The sequence below is a fragment of the Muscardinus avellanarius genome (assembly GCF_963383645.1).
Source record: "Muscardinus avellanarius genome assembly, chromosome: 1".
In the NCBI taxonomy this organism is placed as follows: Eukaryota; Metazoa; Chordata; class Mammalia; order Rodentia; family Gliridae; genus Muscardinus; species Muscardinus avellanarius.
This window is the reverse complement of record NC_137786.1, coordinates 179,590,018-179,610,330: the sequence shown is the minus strand read 5'-3', so window position 1 is coordinate 179,610,330 and position 20,313 is coordinate 179,590,018. Positions and strand designations below refer to the sequence as shown.

General features: G+C 39.0%; 1 protein-coding gene across 1 annotated transcript in view; it reads right to left on the bottom strand.

Moving 5' to 3' along the window:
• Positions 1-3,233: 3,233 nt before the first annotated feature.
• The window catches only part of RRM1 (ribonucleotide reductase catalytic subunit M1), a gene marked incomplete at both ends in the record, with an annotated part of 34,402 nt that continues 17,322 nt past the window's right edge, over positions 3,234-20,313 (bottom strand). Inside the window, 11 exons of the mRNA XM_080691189.1 lie at positions 3,234-3,422; positions 5,186-5,374; positions 6,679-6,774; positions 8,602-8,737; positions 10,527-10,603; positions 12,133-12,354; positions 12,561-12,710; positions 15,209-15,410; positions 17,170-17,249; positions 17,620-17,781; positions 20,099-20,182. Coding sequence (XP_080547315.1) covers positions 3,234-3,422; positions 5,186-5,374; positions 6,679-6,774; positions 8,602-8,737; positions 10,527-10,603; positions 12,133-12,354; positions 12,561-12,710; positions 15,209-15,410; positions 17,170-17,249; positions 17,620-17,781; positions 20,099-20,182 — 1,587 coding nt within the window. The remainder of the gene's footprint in view (positions 3,423-5,185; positions 5,375-6,678; positions 6,775-8,601; positions 8,738-10,526; positions 10,604-12,132; positions 12,355-12,560; positions 12,711-15,208; positions 15,411-17,169; positions 17,250-17,619; positions 17,782-20,098; positions 20,183-20,313) is intronic.

Below are 20,313 nucleotides of genomic sequence, written 5' to 3'. Positions count from 1 at the left end.
TGGCGGCACCGGCGAATTCACGGAACGGCCACAGCAAGCCGAGGGGAGCCGCTGCGGAAAGGCAGGCGGGATTTCTCGGCGCAGAGGGCATCAAAAGCTCCCAGTGGCTGAGCTCAGCACACGCTGCAGGGATTCAGAGTGGAAATCAAAACCAAGAAAAAAAAAAAAAAAAAAAAAACGCCAGCCCCATAGCCAAGGGCGTAGCAGCGGCGCCATATTGCCACTGGCGGCAACAGCACCGAATTCACCGAATTCAGTACAGCTACATCTGCGTACTCAAGAACAGTGAGTCAAATTGTGGGCCACAGCGGAGAAATCCCAGTACTGTACTCACTGGGACTTGACCCAGTGGGAGAGGGGCGGTGGCAGTGATATCACACCATAGGAGAACGTGCAACCTGGCACCCCCCACAGTCTAAAGTAGCCTCTATCGACTCTCTGGGTCGGAGACTCTGTGATACAACCCAGTAAAGGAGTAGTGGGGTCTGAGATACTACTGACTCGAGATCCAGAGCACCTTAAGTGAAGTCATAGTGACCCAAGGGAAGAACCCAGAGAAGGCACAAACTTCCGAAATCATGGGAAAGAGGAATAATACTGGAGCAATGAATGCTCACAACCCCACAACATCAGAACCCGATAAAACAGAAAATCAGAGATTTCTAGAAGATCAAATCAGGAAAATAACTGTAGAAATAATAGAGGTGCTTTGAAAAGAACTCAGAGAGAGCCAAAAAGAGATAAAGGATGCAATTAATGAAGTAAAGGCCTCAATTCAAAGCACAAACAACCGATTAGACCACATGGAGAACAGAATCTCGCTCTTAGAAGATGATCATTCCAAAAATGAACGCATAGTTTCTAATCTAGGAAAAAATATCTGACAGCAGGAATCTGATATTGAAGAAATATGGGTCCATTTTAAGAGAGCTAACCTAAAAATAATTGGAATAGAGGAGGGAAAAGAAAGTGAAACCAAAGGGATCAACAATCTCTTCAAGGAAGTAATAGCAGAAAATTTTCCAGACACAGAGCAAGAGGTCGATACGCAGGTCCAGGAAACTTATAGAACTCCCTTTAGACAGGATCAGAGAAGAGGATCCCCACGCCATATAATTGTCAAAATGACCACTGTGGAAGCCAAGCAGAGAATCTTAAAGGCAACAAAAACAAAGGGCCAAGTGACATTCAGAGGCAAACCAATTAGAATCACTCCAGACTTCCCAAACCAAGTTATGAGAGCCAGAAGGGCTTGGAGTAACATATTCCCAATTTTGAAAGAAAACAACTTCCAGCCAAAAATTTCCTACCCAGCAAAACTTTCTATCAAATTAGATGGAGAAATAAGAAGCTTCCATGACAAACAGAAACTGAAGGAATTTATGTCTTCAAAACCAGCACTAGAGAAAATACTCAAAGAGATTAACTATAAAGAAGAAATAGGTAACACACATCAGAACTAGAGAAACAAGATTTTCCATCCAACAGACAACTAAGATTGGTTATCTGTGGAGATTCATTACTTATGTTAGTCTTTTACCTATCTGTAAAGGGTATTGTTTGCCTTTATTGTTGTTAATTTCTAGGATTTCTAGTTGGAATATTAATATACCTTCAGATATAGTATTTGGAAATATTTTATCCCATTCTATTAGTAACTGTTAACTCTGTTTACATTGTCTTTGGATATACAATTTTTTTTTTTTTTATTTTTTAGGGAGTCTGTATACTCCTCTGTTGCCTGTGCCATTGAAATCATAACCAAGAAATCACTGCCAATTTCAATATTGTGAGGTTTTATGACCCAGATTTTCTCCTAAAAGTTTATAGTCTTAAGATTTATATTTAGGTCTTTTATCTATTTTGAGTTAATATTTATATATGGGATTAGGTAAGGGCCCAATTTTATTCTTTTCCATGTAATTATTATTTTTCAACAATATTTAGTTAAAAGATTAATATTTCCACCACCAAATGTTCGTGGAAACCTTGTCAAAAATAACTTGACAATATAGGGAAGAATTTAGCTCTAGGCTTTTATTTAACTCCAATGGTTTATATATCTGCCTTTAGAATAGTACTACACTGTTTCAATTATTGTAGCTTTATATGGTTTGAAATCAGAAAATATACATCTTCTAGCTTTGTTCTTTTTCAAGATCGATGTGGGTACCTAGAGTCCATATTCCATATTAGGATAGATTTTTTTCTGAAAAATAAATATATAAATATATGATAGTTTCACCTAAAAAATAGAAAAAATAGATTCTCTGGTAAGAAAGAAAGCAAAAAGAAATATTGAAATGTTATCTTTAAGTCATCAAAAGCTTGGTATCAGACAAGTGAAACTGTTATGTGAGATTATCATTTTTAATTTTTGATAAATTGCTATAATACTAGATGTCAACTACTAAGCCAAGCATGGGAGGGAGGGATAGGGAGAGAATGGGGTGGGGATCGGGTGGGGGCTGACTGGGCGATGTGTGCATGTATGTCTACAAAAGTATGTATCCCACTATGATGTATGAGTACAGTGCACCAATTAAAAATAAAAAATAAAAAAATTAAAAAAAAACAGAATGATGAAAAAGTTCTAGGAACAGTGGGGATGATCTTTCAATACTGTGGGTATACTAAATACCACTGAATGTGTATTTTACTATGTAAGGGGCAAAAATTAACATGGAATCTATATTGAATATAATTAATTTGTACTAAAATGTACTCCATGAACTCTCAAAGAACAGAAAATATGTTTGTTCAAATTTGAACTCTGTATGGAAATAACAAAATTAATCTCACACAATCACTTAGAAAGGTTTATCTTTATTTTAGAATGACCTATTGAACCTTATCTAGCTAAAGGTCTTATCAATACTTCTCATAGGTTATCACTCAGTTTTGCTTCTAGAAACCTACCAGGAGCAAAACTAAGTCTCCTTACTCCAACTAGGATCATCAGAAAAGAAGTGCTAGAGGTGATGAAACCTTACTAAATCACTTCCTATTTCCAACATGACATTTTTACATTCCTAAAACATCCATCTTGATTCCCAATACAGCAATATTTAAAAAAATCATTACCTGCACACTATATAGAAACAGTACTTTAAATCAATTACTCCATTGCAATGAAGTCCAGCAAAGCCTTACCACCTCAAGCAAACCCATTCCTCCTGTCTAAGCTCAAGTGGTACGGTTTGGGCAGGTGCCGGTCTCTCCTAAGCCCTTTCTCAGGATCCACACATCAGACATTCATCTCTGTTCTCCAAAGAGCACACCATGGCTGCTGTGTTTCTCTCCTTCTCTTCTTCCTCTTTTGATGCCTTTTCCTTATCTTTCAGTTTTTCTTTATTTAGAGTGAACTGGATTGGATTAGCTGCGGGCCTTGTCCTTAAATAATACATCCCAGTCTTCAAGCCCTACAAGGGAAATATAACCATTAGGAGAAAATTTGTGAAATCACTATACATTCACAATCAATGCTTAAAATATAGAGCGAAATATAAATTTTTTGCCAGGCATGGTGGTGCATGACTGCAATTTCAGTGCTTGAAAGGCTGAGACAGGGGAATCACAGGTTCAAGGCCAGCTTCAGCAACTTAGCAAGAATTTCAGCAACTTATTGAGACTTTCAAAATAAAAAATAAAAAGGGCTAACGAAGGATGTAGCTTGGAGGTAGAATGCTCCTAGGTTCAATCCCCAGCAAGACAAAAATAAAAATATAACAATTAAAAAAAATTTTTTAAGTAGATTCCCATTAATTAGGTTAAACTCTTTCCCCCTCCTCCTTCCCTCCCTTATATTGGATATTGAACCCAGGGGCACTCTGCTTCTCAGCTATACTCTAGCTCTTTTCCTTATTTTTTATTTTAAAACAGGATCTCACTAAATTACTGCACAATGGCCTCAAACCTATGATCCTCCTATGCCGGCATGGAATTATAGGCATAAACACAGGTTTCAAACTTTTTTATTTTTTTATTTTTGGTACTGGGGATTGAACCCAGAGGCATTCTACTTCCAAGCTACTCCCCCAGCTCTATTTTATTTATTTGGAAAGAGGACCTCACTAAGTTTCTGAGAGCCTCACTACATTACTAAAGCTGAAGCTGGCTATGAACCTGCAATTCTCTTGTCTCAGCCTCACATGTAGTGGAATTACCAGCATGTGCCAGGATACCCACTTCCAAACTCTTTTTTCTTTTTCTTTTTTTTTTTTTGTGGTACTGGGGGTGGAACCCAGGGGCTTTTCTACCTCCAGACTATACTCCCAAACCTATTTTTTATACTTTATTTGGAAACAGGTCTCATTAAGTTGCTGAAGGCCTCACTAAATAGCTGAGGCTGGCTTCGAACCTGTGCGATCCTCCTGTCTCAGCCTCCCAAGCGCAGGGATTACAAGAGTGCGCCACCATGCCTGGCTTCCAAACTCTTTTCTAACCTTGCAATTCTATTTCCTCTAGAAAAGTACTTTCAAAATGCTTAGTTAAGCAGGACATGGTAGCAAAAACCTGTAATCCCTGCAACTTGGTAGGCTAAGACCTTGTTTCAAAAATATAAATAAATAAAAGTGCTGGAGATACAGATCAGTGTATAGCACCCCTGGGTTGAATTCCTAGTACCCTCGCCCACAAAAAAGCTTAGACAATCAGCTAAACATTGTTCTTTTCTCATCTAAAATAGGTTTAACTCTTAGGAATGTCAAATATTTTTGTTTTTTATGTGTATGATTTCAACTTTGCCCAAGACAACATATCTAACTTAGATTATTAACTTTGTGAGCTCTTCAGCAACTTAGTAAGACCCTGTCACAAAATAAAATAGGGCTGGAGGTATATTGGTGGTAGAATGCCCCTGGGCTCCTCCAGAACCAAAAAACAAAAGTAGCTACAATATAATAATGCCCACTTATAAGCGGGGTGTGGTGGTGCATGCTTGTAATCCCAGCATTTGGGAGGCTGAGACAGGAGGATCACCGTTTGTGGACAGCCTCAGCTACTTAGTGAGGCCCTTTGCAACACAGTGAGACCCTGTTTCAAAATAAAGAATGAAAAATAGGACTGGGGGTGTAGCTCAGAGGTAGAATGCCCCTGGGTTCCATCCCCAGTATCCCCCCACACACACAGTCCAATTCCAAAATATACCAAATTAACAATTAACTCCTTGATTTTCTCTACCAACCTGCTTCCAGCCATAGAAGTGCATACTAGTGAGTTTGCCATAGTTAGGCTCAGCGATGTGAATGTTCAGAGACTGGCTTTGATCAATGAAAGCACCTCGCTCAGCTGCCATCTTGAGGACGGTTTTCTGAGAGATTTCCCACACAGTTTTATACAGCTGCTTCAGGTCATCAGGAATTTCCGGTATACTCTGAAATAAGGAAAGCAAATGCTTATTCTACTCCAATTAAAGAAAGTAGAATGATTAACAGAATACACAAGGGTCTGGACTTTCTGCCTGATCTGACTTTACCATTCGGCCCAGCCTGCTCGACTCTTGCTTAAAGGCCAACAAAACCCCATCTAAGCAACCAAATATCAGTTTGGTGGTGTGATTTAAGCATCTTTAACTGGTTTATGGCCAAAACATTCAGTACTCTACAGGTATTTAAGAAGAAAAGGAAAAGTAAGAGCTGAGCACCAATAAATTACCTTTGAGTTTTACAGAAAACTACAAATAGTGAAGATCAAACTCACAGCAACATGAGCAAAGAGGTAATGAGATAAACCCCTTCAAATAAACTTGGACTTACACAAACTGTATTTGAAGTCAAAATAAATAGCACCTTGTACTAAATTAAGATGTATGACTACAATGCACCAATAAAAATTTAAAAATAAATAAATAAATCAGGTTTCTCAAATCCGGGATTAATCTGCATTAAAACACAGACTGGCTTGCTGGGCGTGATGGTGCACACTTATAATTCCAGTGCTTGGGAGGCTGAGACAGGAGGATCTCATAGGTTCAAAGCCAGCCTCAGATATTTAGTGAGGCTCTCAGCAACTTAGTGAGACCCTGTTTCCAAATAAAATATAAAATAGGTCTGGGAATACAGCCCAGAAGTAGAAAGACTCTGGGTTCCACCCCCAGTACCACCAATAAATAAATAAATAAAAACACAAACTGGCTAATGCTAGCTTCTGTCATTAAAAATAGAAAGGTTATAGGACTCTCTGTTGGCAAGTAGATCAATTAGCCAGAACTCTCTATCCACAAATAAGTGCTTCTTGTTTCTTAGCTGCAAACATTTTACTACTTAAACACTATTTGTGACTGTCTTTTGGACTATCAGACTTTAAATCTCTACCATGCTTTTTAAGTTTGACTCTCTTAATTTCAGACTTTTTATCAGCAATCCCCAAATTCTAAGGCATTCTTACTTAACTGACAGGGAGTTTAACTTTCAGGATCTTAAAAGATCCCCAGATGTGCAGGAAAACTGGAAACTATTACTCTCTGTTACTGTATCAGCAGCAAGATAAATATGTAAACTTGTGCTAAGTAAAGACGTATATAATATTAGTATAACAATGCAGAGGTGAACACAACTACATAAATAGAGCTTATATGACCACAAAGAATGGCCATTTCCCTCACTACTGTTGGGATAAATAGAGGCACCACATGTTCAACTCAGCTCCTGAACAGCACGCTTCATTTTTATTCTCTACCTGGATAGAGCCATTGCATGCAATGATCTGGTTTTTCATCTCTTCATTCCATAAGCCCCGCTCAGTAAGATCTTTCAGTAAGTGAGGATTTACAATCTAAGTGGAAAAGCAGAAAAGATGTAAGGAAATAAATAAGAATAACATAGCCTACACAGGAACTTAGGCCTAGAGCTCAAAGTAAACAAGCCTATTTACTGAAGAATTACTTAACATTTAGATTCTTTTAGAAAATTCTGTTTTTTACAAAACTGAGGCTCATCCAACCTCATGAAAGGTATCCTTTAAGATCATGACATTATTCAAGAAATATTAAACATTATGATAATCATTATATGTTTTATATATATATACACACACACATACATACATATATCAAATCATGACACTATACCTTGGGCAATAGTTTTTGTGAATTACTCCTCAGTAAACCTACAAAAATGTTTTCATGATCTTTTACTGCTGCACTGTCACACGTCGTGATGTAGTTCAGAGTGATAGGGACATACACACAACACATGGTGAACTTCCCTCTCCTCTCCATCCTACCCCACAGGCTAAAATCTTTTAACTAAGAAAAAACAGTATTTCGGATTTGCAAGAGTAAAAAGAACTAACATTACCTCAGCTGGGTAAACTTATAGAGATGTATCCGTTTTTTTTTTAAGTAAGGATATAATAAACATTAAGTAAAAAAAAATTAGAAATATATCTAAACCTTACAATTAATTTCAGGATATCTGAAAATTCACACACAAAAAAAGAATCTTTTTAAATTAGTGGTTCTTAGCCAGGTGTGGTGGCACACACTTGTAATCCCAGCATTTGGAAAGCTGAGACAGGAGGATGGCAGTCTGAGGACAGCCTCAGCTACTTAATGAGGCCCTTTGCAACTACTCAGTGAGACTCTTTCAAAATAAAGAATCAAAGAAATAGGGCTGGGGAGGTGTAGCTTGGAGGTAGGATGCCCCTGGGTTCCATCGCTAGTACTAGAGGGAAAAAAATTGTGGTTCTCAAGCCTAGTTGCACATAAGAATTACCTATTTGTTTTTAAGAAAAAAAATTAAAAAAAAAAAACAGCAACCCTGGTCCATCCACCAGAAATTCTAATGGGTAAGGAAGTCTGAGAACCAATCTTTTTTTTTTTTTTTTGCGGGTCTGGGGATGGAACCCAGGGGCATTTGACCTCCAAGCTACAACCCCTGCCCTATTTTTTATTCTTTATTTTGAAACCGGGTCTCACTGAGTTGCAGAGGGCCTTACTAAGTAACTGAGGCTGTCCGCAAACCGCGATCCTCCAGACCTCAGCCTCCTGAATGCTGGGATTACAAAGCGTGCGTCACCACGCCTGGCCTGAAAACCAATTTTAAATGATACTTTTTTTTTCTTTTTTTGCAGTACTGGGGATGGAACCCAGGGGCATTCTACCTGAGAGCTAAACCCCAACCTAATTTTTTTTTTTTTATTCTTTATTTTCAAACAGGGTCTCACTGAGTTGCAGAGGGCCTCACTAAGTATCTGAGGCTGTCTGCAAACCATGGTCCTCCTGTCTTAGTCTTCCAAATGCTGGGATTACAAACGTGCGCCACCACACCTGGCTCTAAATGATACTTCTATACACATCTTCAGTATCCCAACTTAGGCATCTGAGGTTGCAGCACAGTATCATGTGAGTTCTCCTATCAGCAATTATTTTCATACACAACCCCTCATCATTCTTTTAACAGGTATCCGTGTACTGAATTAACATAAAACAATATAAGAGATAAAGATGATGCTCTGTATCAAAGCTCTGACTCCAAACTAAGAAAAAGGTACTAAATATGAGTGAGCATCTATTCCCACTATCAAGCTTTTCCCCATGTCCCACCCTCACCATCAACCTTTTAAAAGCTCTCCTGGTAAATCTGGTTGTGAACTTCTCACCTGAAATTCTCCTGACAAGACTCTGCGAGTGTAGATGTTGCTGGTATAAGGTTCAATGGACTCGTTATTCCCCAGGATCTGAGCAGTTGAAGCAGTCGGCATGGGGGCAATAAGTAAACTGTTTCTCACACCATACCTAAAGAAAAGGAAATCATTAGATGCTAGTGCTAAAGCTATAACCTGCCAGGAAAGCAGCTACTTTTAAGTCACTGTAGTATACAAGGATGCTGAGTAACATCATATATACATTTAGCTCACATGCTCTCTTCTGAGTTAAATGCCTACAGTATGGATGATGCTATTGCTCTTCCCTTTCTTAAATGCCTGCCTGAGCCGGGCGTGGTGGCGCACACTTGTAATCCCAGCGCTTGGGAGGCTGAGACAGGAGGATCGCACAGGTTCGAGGCCAGCCTCAGCTGAGTGAGGCTCTCAGCAACTTAGTGAGACCCTGTTTCTAAATAAAGTATAAAATAGGTCTGGGAGTATAGCCCAGAGGTAGAAAAGCCTGAGTGCCACCCCCAGGACAATAAATAAATAAATAAATAAATAAATAAATAAATAAATGCCTGATCCCTGAACGAAATTAGCACAATTTTTATTGCCGGCAATCCTTATCATGTTATGATTTATGCCACTTCTGCGGTAGCACTAAGGAGTCACAGCACTTGATTATAGTACTGTTCTCAGAAATGCTCGAATCACTACTGAAGAGTTCCCCAACTATATCAGAGTACATTCATTCATTTAACCCTTCTCATTCTTTTCTAAGTGCCTATATAATCACTTTGCTAGACCCCTTCAGAAAACAAAATAATGAAAGTGGCCGAAATCATGTATGTATCATTATAACTCTCCATTATTCTGTGAAAAGGAAACATTATGCTCAAAGCATATTTCTGATTACCATTTACAAGTTCCTGGAAGTTTAACATTTTTTAAATTATGCAGTGCCAGAAAGAATATTTATGAAGAATATATATGTAGCCAGGCATAGTGGTGTACATCTGTAATCCCAGTACTTGGGAGGCTGAGACAGGAGGATCACAGGTTGGCTGCCTGTCTCAGCAACTTATTGAGGCACACTGCAACTTAGTGAGACCCTGTTTCAAAATTAAAAATAAGACAGGCATTGTGGCATATGCTTGTAATCCCAGTACTTGGGAGATTGAGAGAGGACTGCAGGTTCAAGAACAGCCTCAACAAATAGTGAGACACTCATTAACCTAGCAAGATCCTGTTTTAAAATAAAAATAAGCCAGGCATGGTGGTGCGTGCTTGTAATCTCAGCATTTGGTACGCTGAGACAGGAAGATCGCTATTTGCAGAGAGACTCAGCTACTTGGTGAGGCTCTTTGCAACTCAATGAGACCCTGTTTCAAAATAAAGAATAAAAAATAGGGCTGGGTTGTAGCTTGGAGGTAAAATGGTCCTGGGTTCCATCCCCAGAACTGCAAATAAATAAATAAATAAATAAATAAATAAATAAATAAATAAGGCTGAAGGTGTAGCTTGGTAATAGAATGCTCCTGGGTTTAATCCCCAGTGACACAGACAGACAGACACACACACACACACACACACACACACACACACACACACACACGCACGCAGGTATATTTGGGAAAAATGAAGGTTTATGAGAAAAAGAATTACCTGATACAGGTGGTGTGCTCCTAAAACAAGATCAACTAATAATAATACCTATCATGTATTGAAATGCTCTCAATGTGCCAAGCAACTTGCAGGTTACTATAATACATTTTCTTGCAAAATATTTTTCCAAATATAGCTTGGCCTGCTAGGTCACTTTTGCCATTGAAAGGGGAAGAAATACAAGTTCCAGAAGTTAAATGCATACCTAACTTCTGGGGAGCCAGGAGCACCCAGGCTTCCTGACTTCAATGCTACTCTCCATCTCTACTTACTTTGCAATCTTCTCCTTGAGAAGTTTCCAGTCCCATAGGTCTGTGGGTGTAACATTCCACATATCATACTGAAGAATCTAAGGAATAAACAACCCAAATTTATGATGTCACTATGCAATATAAAACCATGACAAAAAACAATGACTAACTGCCATGTATCCATATCCCAACAAATGCTGCCTTCTCGTCAGCCTGTGTAGGAAACACAAGAACCAGAGACTTCTCTGGGCAAATTATCATGTAGTCATATTGATCAGAAGCAGACTAGAGCCGGGCGTGGTGGCGCACGCTTGTAATCCCCGCGCTTTGGGAGACGGAGACAGGAGGATCGCGCAGGTTCGAAGCCAGCTGCGCTGGCTTAGGAGACGCTGTTTCCAAATAAAGATATAAAAATAGGTCTGGGAGTGTAGCCCAGAGGTAGACGGGCTTCCAGGAACCCCAGTACCACCAAAAAAACAAACAAACAAAAAAAAAAAGAAGCAGACTAGAATATTGGTTAAGGATAAGATGACTCCTCAGATTCCCAGACCCTGGTGCACAGGCCATCGATAATCTCTTCTGCTTGAGTGTGGACAGGAACTAGGAATGTTATGGATGTCTGACGATTATAGCAAAGGTGAAGGATTTCTGTAGGTGTGATTAATGTTGCAATTCCATGGACTTTATGTACACAAAAGGGAGGACCTGACATATCAGATAAAAGCCTTCAAAAGAGATAATAGAAGGCCCTTTATGAAATGAGAGACTATTTCCCACTAGTCTTGAAGAAGCAAGATGTCATGGGTTCTCAAGATATAAGAAAATTATTTTCTTTTTTTTGGGGGGGGCAGTACTGGGGATTGAACCCAGGACCATTCTACCTCCGAGCTACACTACTAGCCCTATTTTTTTATTCTCTATTTTGAAACAGTCTATGTTGTCAGGGCCTTACTACATAGCTGAGGCTGGCTATAAACCTGCAAGCCACCTGTCTCAGTCTCCCAAGTCACTGGGATTACAAGTATACACCTGGCTTAAGGAAATAAATTCTGCCAACAACCAGGTGAGCTTGGACAAGAGAACACTAACACAAGCACCATCCCTCTTAAATCATTTTAGCAATGTCTGATTATAAATAAGAGATAAAAATAAAGTGTTCTTTTTACTCCAGAGGACAAAGGTACTAAAGTTTCCCATGGCTAATATAACAAATTCACAAACTGGAAGATCAAAATAACAAAAATTTTATCTCTTGTGCTTCTGAAACCCAAAGCCTCAAATCAACGTGTGGGAGGGGCGTGCTCCCTCGAGCTCTGTTCCTTGCCTCTTCTTGTTTCTATGGTTATCAGCATTCCCAGGCTTCTGTCTGCCTGCCTTGGTGATCACGCTGCTTCCTTCTTTGCTGTATCTCTTGCAGGACAATTGTAATTGGATATTAGGGCCACCTGAATAATCCAGGATGTCAGTCATCTCAAGATCCTTAATTATATCTGCAAAGGCTCTTTTCTGAACCAATAAAGATAATATTCACAGGTTCCAAGGATTCAGATGTGGATGTACCCCTTTGGGGTGTGAGGGGCCACCATTCATCCCAATAAGGAAAGAAAAATTTCATCCATATACTTACTCCTTTGCTTACTGGGGAGCCCTCATAGGTTTCATATGGGCCAAGCTCCTTGGCTAGGTCACAGCTGGCTTCCAGGGCTCCATAATAAATAGTTTCAAAGATTTGCTTATTCAGTAACTGGGCCTCTGGACTCTCAAAAGGATATCTCATCAGGATAAAAGCATCTGCCAGACCTTGTACTCCAATTCCAATGGGGCGATGGCGTTTATTTGATAAGTGTGCCTTTGTGCCAAGAGATTTAGAGAAAAAAAGAAAACATCACTCAACGCAAAAACTAGCATTCTACACCAATGACGTATACTCCCTCTTTATCTCAGTTTTCTTGCATCAATCCAATGACAACCATTTAAATTATGACTTGCAGCCCATGATATCTACCTCTATTTTGTATTCCAGCAATTCCAGTAAGCACAGAAATCTATTCATACCTCTGGAATAGGGTAGTAGTTAATATCAATAATTTTATTCAGATTTCGGACAATGACTTTAGTGACTTCAGCCAATTTCTTAAAGTCATATGTGTGTTCTGCTGTGACATACATATTCAGGGCTAAGGAAGCCAAGTTACAAACTGCAACCTAGAATGCAAAGAAAACATGTCAAAAATCACAGAGGAATTTTGTGCAGACAAATGACATAAACCAATTATTGTTTTATTTATTTATTTTTTTGGTGGTACTGAGGGTGAAACCCAGGAGCTTTCTACCTCCGGGCTATACTCCCAGACCTATTTTATACTTTATTTGGAAACAGGGTCTCACTAAGTTGCTGAGAGCCTCACTAAGTAGCTGAGGCTGGCTTCGAACCCGTGCGATCCTCCTGTCTCAGCCTCCCAAGCGCGGGGATTACAAGCGTGCGCCACCATGCCCAGCCCAATTACTGTTTTAAAGACATCACTCTAGGGAGGGAAATGGATGGGGGCACCAAGTACTGTGTGCATGAATGCCATTGTCAACATGATCTACATTATGATGTGAGACTATAATGCACCAACAAAAGCAAAAAATTTTACACTGGGCGTGGTGGTGCACGCTTGGGAGGAGGAGACAGGAAGATAGCGCAGGTTCGAAGCCAGGCGCGCTGGCTTAAGAGACCCTGTTTCCAAAACTAAAAAAATAGGTCTGGGAGTGTAGCCCGGATATTAGAAGGGCTTCCAGGAACCCCAGTACCACCAAAAAAAAAAAAAAAAAAAAAAAAAAAAAAAAAAAAAAAAAAAAATTTTAAATCACCCTAGCTTCTATAACCTGTACAATAGTTACTTGAGTACATGTCAGTTTTTTTCCAACTAAATAACAAGGTTTCCAGAAGGCACTGATTGGTCCATATTCTTTTATATTCATAGGGCTTTTAGTATGTTTTATACATAACTAGTGTTCAATGAATTCTGAATTAAACTATAACCTTAGCAATATGTTTAACCTACTTCCCATTTACTCTGACTTTTCTTTTGCAGTACTGGGGATTGAACCCAGGAGCATTCTACCTCCAAGTCACACCCCCAGCCCTATTTTTATTTTTTATTTTAAAATAGGGTCTCACTAAGTAGCTGAGGCTGGCCTTGAACCTGGAACCTCCTGTCTCAGCTCCCAAGTACTGAGATTACAAGCATGCACCACATCTGGCTCAGTCTGACTTTTCTTTTTTTGTGGCACTAAAGGTAGAACCCAGGGGCATTCTACCTCCAAGCAACACCCCCAGACCTATTTTTTATTTTTTATTTTGAAACAGGGTCTCACTAAGTTGCAGAGGGCCTCACTAAGTAGCTGATGCTGTCTGTGAATAGCAACCTTCCTGTCTCAGCCTCCCAAATGCTGGGATTACAAGCATGTGTCCACGCCCAGCTTAGTTTTCATTTGAAGTTTTGTTTTTAGATGTGCATTTTTTTTCTCCCTGATACTACCAAATGCCTCTAACATTCTCAAACACTAAAATTTAAAATTTTTATCTTTGACCCCCTCTCTTCATCACTGAACTACATATTTCTAAATCCCACAGATTCTATATCCAAGGTGTGGTCACACACACACACAATGTGTATTTTTTCTCCCTATCTCCATGGCTCCTTCCTCGTTTCCATCAGCCTGATACACAACTACAATCTCCTCAGGCTAACTTTAAGACCCATCCTTCTTATCTTAGCATCTCAATGCTATTTCCCTGTAGAAACCTAAAAGGGCTTCCTACCTCTGTGACAGGTCAGCTCCCACCTTCTGTTTTTCTTTCCCCAGCCAAGCCATCCCTCCATACACCAAGCCTTACTCTATTACTCCATCAAAACAAACTTACTTGATACTCTGAAAAAAAAAAAAAAAGCCCTATCTCTAATCTGTCAAAGAGAGCATTCTTCCCAAATGAAAAAGCTTTTCCCCAAACTGTTTCTTTGTTTTGTTTTTTGGTGGTGCTAGAGACCACCAACCTCCAAGAGACATTCAACCTCCAAGCTATACCCATGGCTCTTTTATTTTTTTGGTTTCATACAGGATCTTGTTAGGTTGCTGAGTCTTGCTAAGTTGCTGAGGCTGGTCTTGAACCTGCAATCATCCTATCTCAGCCTCCCATGTAGCCTTTTTTTAAAAAAAATTAAATGAACAAATCCATGTGTCTCCTCTAACCCTGACTCTTCTAAAAAATCTTATCTGAAATTAAAATTTTATCTCATCTATTACTAATAGTTAATAGGCTAACCTATTAAAGTAATAACCCTTCTAATCTTTACCTTTAATGTCAATTTAAAGACCCAGTGAGATAAAATTTATCTGAAAGGACTCTACATGCTTATGGCACTTTAAACAAAATGAACAATCTGAACACATTTGTGTGTTTTTCCTAAAACCACCACAACTCTATATTGCTATTTTGCTCAAATAAATATTATCACAACATGTGGTATAAGGAAAAATTTATTTTTTTCATATGGCTAAAAAAAAAAAAAAAAAAAAACAAAGCTTGGGGGATATTTCTTTTCACTTAACAATACATAAAACTTTCACCCATCTCAAGTGAAATCAAGTGAAGATTTCACAAACAGTAACTACTTAAGACTTCTCTCCACACTCTAGGCCGCTTTCTGACCTACCTCGTCTTTGCTGGTATACTCTACTACCTCTGTGCACAGGTTGCTGCATTTGATTGTTCCCAGATTCTGCTGGTTGCTCTTCCGATTGCAGGAATCTTTGTACAGCATGTACGGGGTTCCCGTCTCTGTCTGAGACTCAATGATGGCGTACCAGAGCTGCTGAGCTTTTACAACTTTGCGGACACGACCCTGTTTCTCATAACTGAAAGGCAAAGCTAAGATTATTTTAATATTTATTCCCTAGAAAAATCTTTGCTGTAGACAATTTGAAGACAGACACAAAATATAAAATTATGCAAACTCTTAAAGTTTTACCAAGTTTCTACTCAAGGGAAATAAAAGAAATATATATGTTATTATAGCTACAGTCACAAGAGAAAATCAGACAGCTTTAAATCCCTTCAAATGACTCATAATCCTACCAAATTAATAAGACCTTCTATAGTAAAAATGGAACAAAGATTAGACATGTCTCTTAATATTATTTTTCTATAGTAAAAATGGAACAAAAATTAGTCATGTCTCTTAATACTGTGCTAATTTTAATGAATTATTAACAAGTGTGTCATAGTCACTCATGATTCCTATATACAATATAAAACGTAATTTATCATCAAAAGTACTAGATATTATATATAGCAAAGTAATAATCCTTCTAGTCTTTACCTCATAACGATCAATTTAAACACCCAGTACCTATTACATGTCCCAAACTTTCTTTATGTGTGACACTGAGGATTAAACTCAGAAATATTCTACCACTAAGCTATACCCTCAGCCCTTTAAAAAAAATTATTTATTTATGGCAATAATAAAAAATTATTTATTCATAATGGGATTGAACTCAGGGGTATTCCACCTCTGAGCTACAATCCTGGCCCTACTTTTTTTTTATCTTGAAACAACAAGGTCTCATTAAATTGCCAAAGGCCTCACTAAGTTGTTGAGGCTGGCCTCGAACCTAAAATCCCCCTGTCTCAGCTTTCCAAGTACTGGGATTTAAAGCATGTCAGGCTGGGCGTGGTGGCACATGCTTGTAATCCCAGTGTTTGGAGGCTGAGACAGGAGGATCGCACAGGTTCGAAGCCAACCTCAGCTACTGAGTGAGGCTCTCAGCAACTTAGTGAGACCGTTTCCGAATAAAGTATAAAATAGGTGTGGGAGTATAGCCTGGAGGTAGAGAAGCCCTTGGGTTCTACCCCCAGTACCACATACACACACAAAAAAAGCGTGAGCCACCATGACCAGCTCCTTTTTATTCTTTATTATTGAAATAAGGTACTACTAAGTTGCCCAGATCCTCCTATCTCAGCTTGGATCTTCAAGTACTTGTTTTTTTTTTTTTTTGGTTTTTTTTGTGTGTATGTGTGGTACTGGGGTTCTTGGAAACCCTTCTACCTCCAGGCTACACTCCCAGACCTATTTTTTTTATATTTTTATTTGGAAACAGGGTCTCTTAAGCTAGCGAGGCTGGCTTCGAACCTGCGCGATTCTCCTGTCTCTGCCTCCCAAGCACAGGGATTACAAGCGTGCACTACCATGCCCGGCCAAGTACTTGTCTTAATAAAAAAGACAGAACCCAATTTTTGGAATAAAAAATCTCACTAGAATTCAATTATTAATTACATTTTCACCTATATGCTTCCAAAGATTCCTAATATTGGGCTAATGACTTAAATAATTCTGATATCTGTATCTCTCCAATAACAGAAATCATAGGTGGGCGTGGTGGCGCACACTTGTAATTCCAGCGCTTGGGAGGCTGAGACAGCAGGATCGCACAGTTTCAAAGCCAGCCTCTGCTACTTAGTGAAACCCTGTTTCCAAATAAAGTATAAAATAGGTCTGGGAGTGTAGCCCGGAGGTAGAAAAGCCTCTGGATTCCACCCCCAATACCACCCCCCCCAAAAAAAAAGAGAAATCATAATTAAAATATTTATTACTTCGTAGTTTTCTCATACCTTTCATATAACTTCTCAAATTCCTCTCCCCAAACCTCATCCAAACCAGGACATTCATTTGGACACATCAAAGACCAGTCCTGTGAAAGTAAGAACAGTACCATTCATAAGAATCTTCAAATAACCAATCATAACCCAATAGAAACAGGAGAAGGTGGCTCTCATAGGCTGTCTTGGGAATCTGCTGTAGAATTAATCATTTCAGGCTCACATCCAAAAATCTAATTCTGCTTGTTTGTACATGACCCTTTAAGCATTTAAGTCAGATAGCATCTACATCAGAAAACAGAAACCCAAGAAGACAGGCAGGGCATCTCTTAACTTGTTTAGAACGGATTCTGTGGAATCACACAAAGCTGAGCTCTTTCCAAACATGATTTAAAATGACAGAAGAAGACAAAGCTCATATGAATCCAGTTGCTATTGCCAAAAGGTACCTATCTCTCTTACCTGATTAGTCTCTACTCGTTTCATGAAGAGATCTGGAATCCAAAGGGCAAAGAAAAGATCCCTGGCACGCTGCTCTTCTTTTCCTGTGTTCTTCTTTAAATCAAGGAACTCAAAGATGTCTAAATGCCAAGGTTCCAGGTAAATAGCAAATGCCCCAGGACGCTAATAATAAATACATCATCATTCTTTTCAGAAGTGAAATGAAACAAAGAAACTTTACATATTCCAAAGCACTTTTATAATAACTCATTTGATCTTCACTACAAGTGAAATAATACAAAAGTACTATAAAATATAAAGTCAAACTATTTTTTTAATTTTTTTTTTTTTTTTGGTGGTACTGGGAGTGGAACCCAGGGGCTTTTCTACCTCCAGGCTACACTCCCAGACCTATTTTAAACTTTATTTGAAAACAGGGTCTCACTAAGTTGCTGAGAGCCTAAGTAGCTGAGGCTGGCTTTGAACCTGTGCCATCCTCCTGTCTCAGACTCCCAAACGCTGGGATTACAAGCGTGCACCACCACACCTGGATCGTAATACTATTTTTCTAGCCTGGCATGCTGGCACATGCTTATAATTCCAACATTTGGGAAGCTGAAACAGGACTGTAGGTTCAAGGCCAGCCTCAACTACTTAGAGGCTCTTTGCAACTCAGTGAGACCCTGTTTTAAAATAAAGAATAAAAAACAGGACTGGGGATACAGTTTGGAGGTAGAATGTTCCTGGGTTCCACCCCCAGTACCACACACACACACAAAAAGAGTAAAATAGGCCGGGCGTGGTGGCGCACGCTTGTAATCCCCGCGCTTGGGAGGCAGAGACAGGAGGATCGCGCAGGTTCGAAGCCAGCCGTGCGCGCTGGCTTAGGAGACCCTGTTTCCAAATAAAAATGTAAAAAAATAGGTCTGGGAGTGTAGCCCGGAGGTAGAAGGGCTTCCAGGAACCCCAGTACCACCAAAAAAAAAAAAAAAGAGTAAAATATTTCTTACAATTCTAGGAGTACAAAAGAACTGATGCAGCTAAGCATGGTGTTGTATATCCGTAATCCCAGTACTTGGAAACTGAAACAGAAGGACTATAGGTAGGTTCAAGGACAATCTCAGTACATAGTGAGATTCTCATCAACCTAGCAAGCCCTGTTTCAAAAATTAAAATAGCGGGGCGTGGTGGCGCACTTTTGTAATCCCCGCACTTGGGAGGCAGAGACAAGAAGATAGCGCAGGTTCGAAGCCAGCCTTGCTGGCTTGAGACCCTGTTTCCAAATAAAATATAAAATAGGTCTGGGAGTGTAGCCCGGAGGTAGAAGGGTTTCCAGGAACCGCAGTACCACTAAAAAATAAAAATAAATAAAAAATAAAAGTAAAAATAAAACAGGGCCGGGGGGTGTTGCTTGGAGATAGAATGTCCCTGGGTTCAATCTCCAGTATCACACACACACACACTCACAAAAACATGACATAAAGAAAGTGTGGAATGAAAATGATAAGTAACTTGTCCAAAATGACACAGTGAACTACAAATGGAGCCTCATCTTCAGTTATAGCCCAGATCACTTTACACCACATGATATGGACATAAAGCCCAAAGAAAGCTGCTTTAACTTTGACAATATAATGTGTTCTTATTAAAGACCAAAAAAATGATTGGTCTTATCAATGTTACCCAAGTCCATTAGAGAAAAATCTATAAGCTAATAGATGATTAGTATGTCTACATACTCATAAGAGGCAGGCTTTAGCTGCAAACTATTTTGATGATAGTATAGGGTAATCAATGCAATTCTCTCAACTCTACTGTCTCTTTTATAAAATAAGATGCATTTTGTTGTTTTGGTTTTTCTTTCCTTTGAAAGAAAAATTGGAACACATTACAACCCCATTTCATGGGTAAGTACTGAGTCACAATTTGAGAAATTCTTGCAAATAAACTGAGAGAAAAATGCTGAATAGATTCAGTGGCTGCCTGGAGCCAGGGATAAAGTATACATGGATGGGAGTAACAGATGATTGAATGCAAAAGTGCATAAACAAAATTTCTGGGGTAATGGAAGCGTTCTATGTCATAACTGATGTGGTAATTACTCAAGTGTATACATTTATCAAACCCATCATGCTATATAAAGTGTACATACTTTAAAATTTGTCACCTTAAATTGATTTAAAAAGTAAAATAAAGCCGGGCGTGGTGGCGCACGCTTGTAATCCCCACGCTTGGGAGACAGAGACAGGTGGATCGCGCAGGTTTGAAGCCAGCTGTGCTGGCTTAAGAGACCCTGTTTCCAAATAAAAATATAAAAATAGGCCTGGGAGTGTAGCCCGGAGGTAGAAGGGCTTCCAGGAACCCCAGTACCACCAAAAAAAATATAAAAAAAGTAAAATAAAAAAGTAGTTAGAAACTGCATAAATGGAACCATTTTACTACAAATATATATGGTTAAAGATTTTGTTTTAATTATTTTCAAGTAACAGATCATACATACCTTGTTTCCGCCTTGATCAACATATCGTGCTGTATTGTTATACACTCTCAGCATTGGTACAAGGCCATTAGAATTACCATTAGTCTGAAAGAAAAGTCAAGAATAAAAAGTATCTGGAGGAAACAGAGAGGACACAAGAAAAAGAATAAAATGGCCCTAAAGTGAACAAATTGCTCTTCCCTAATTTTTCTTCAGAAAGGGTACCTAATTTCTAG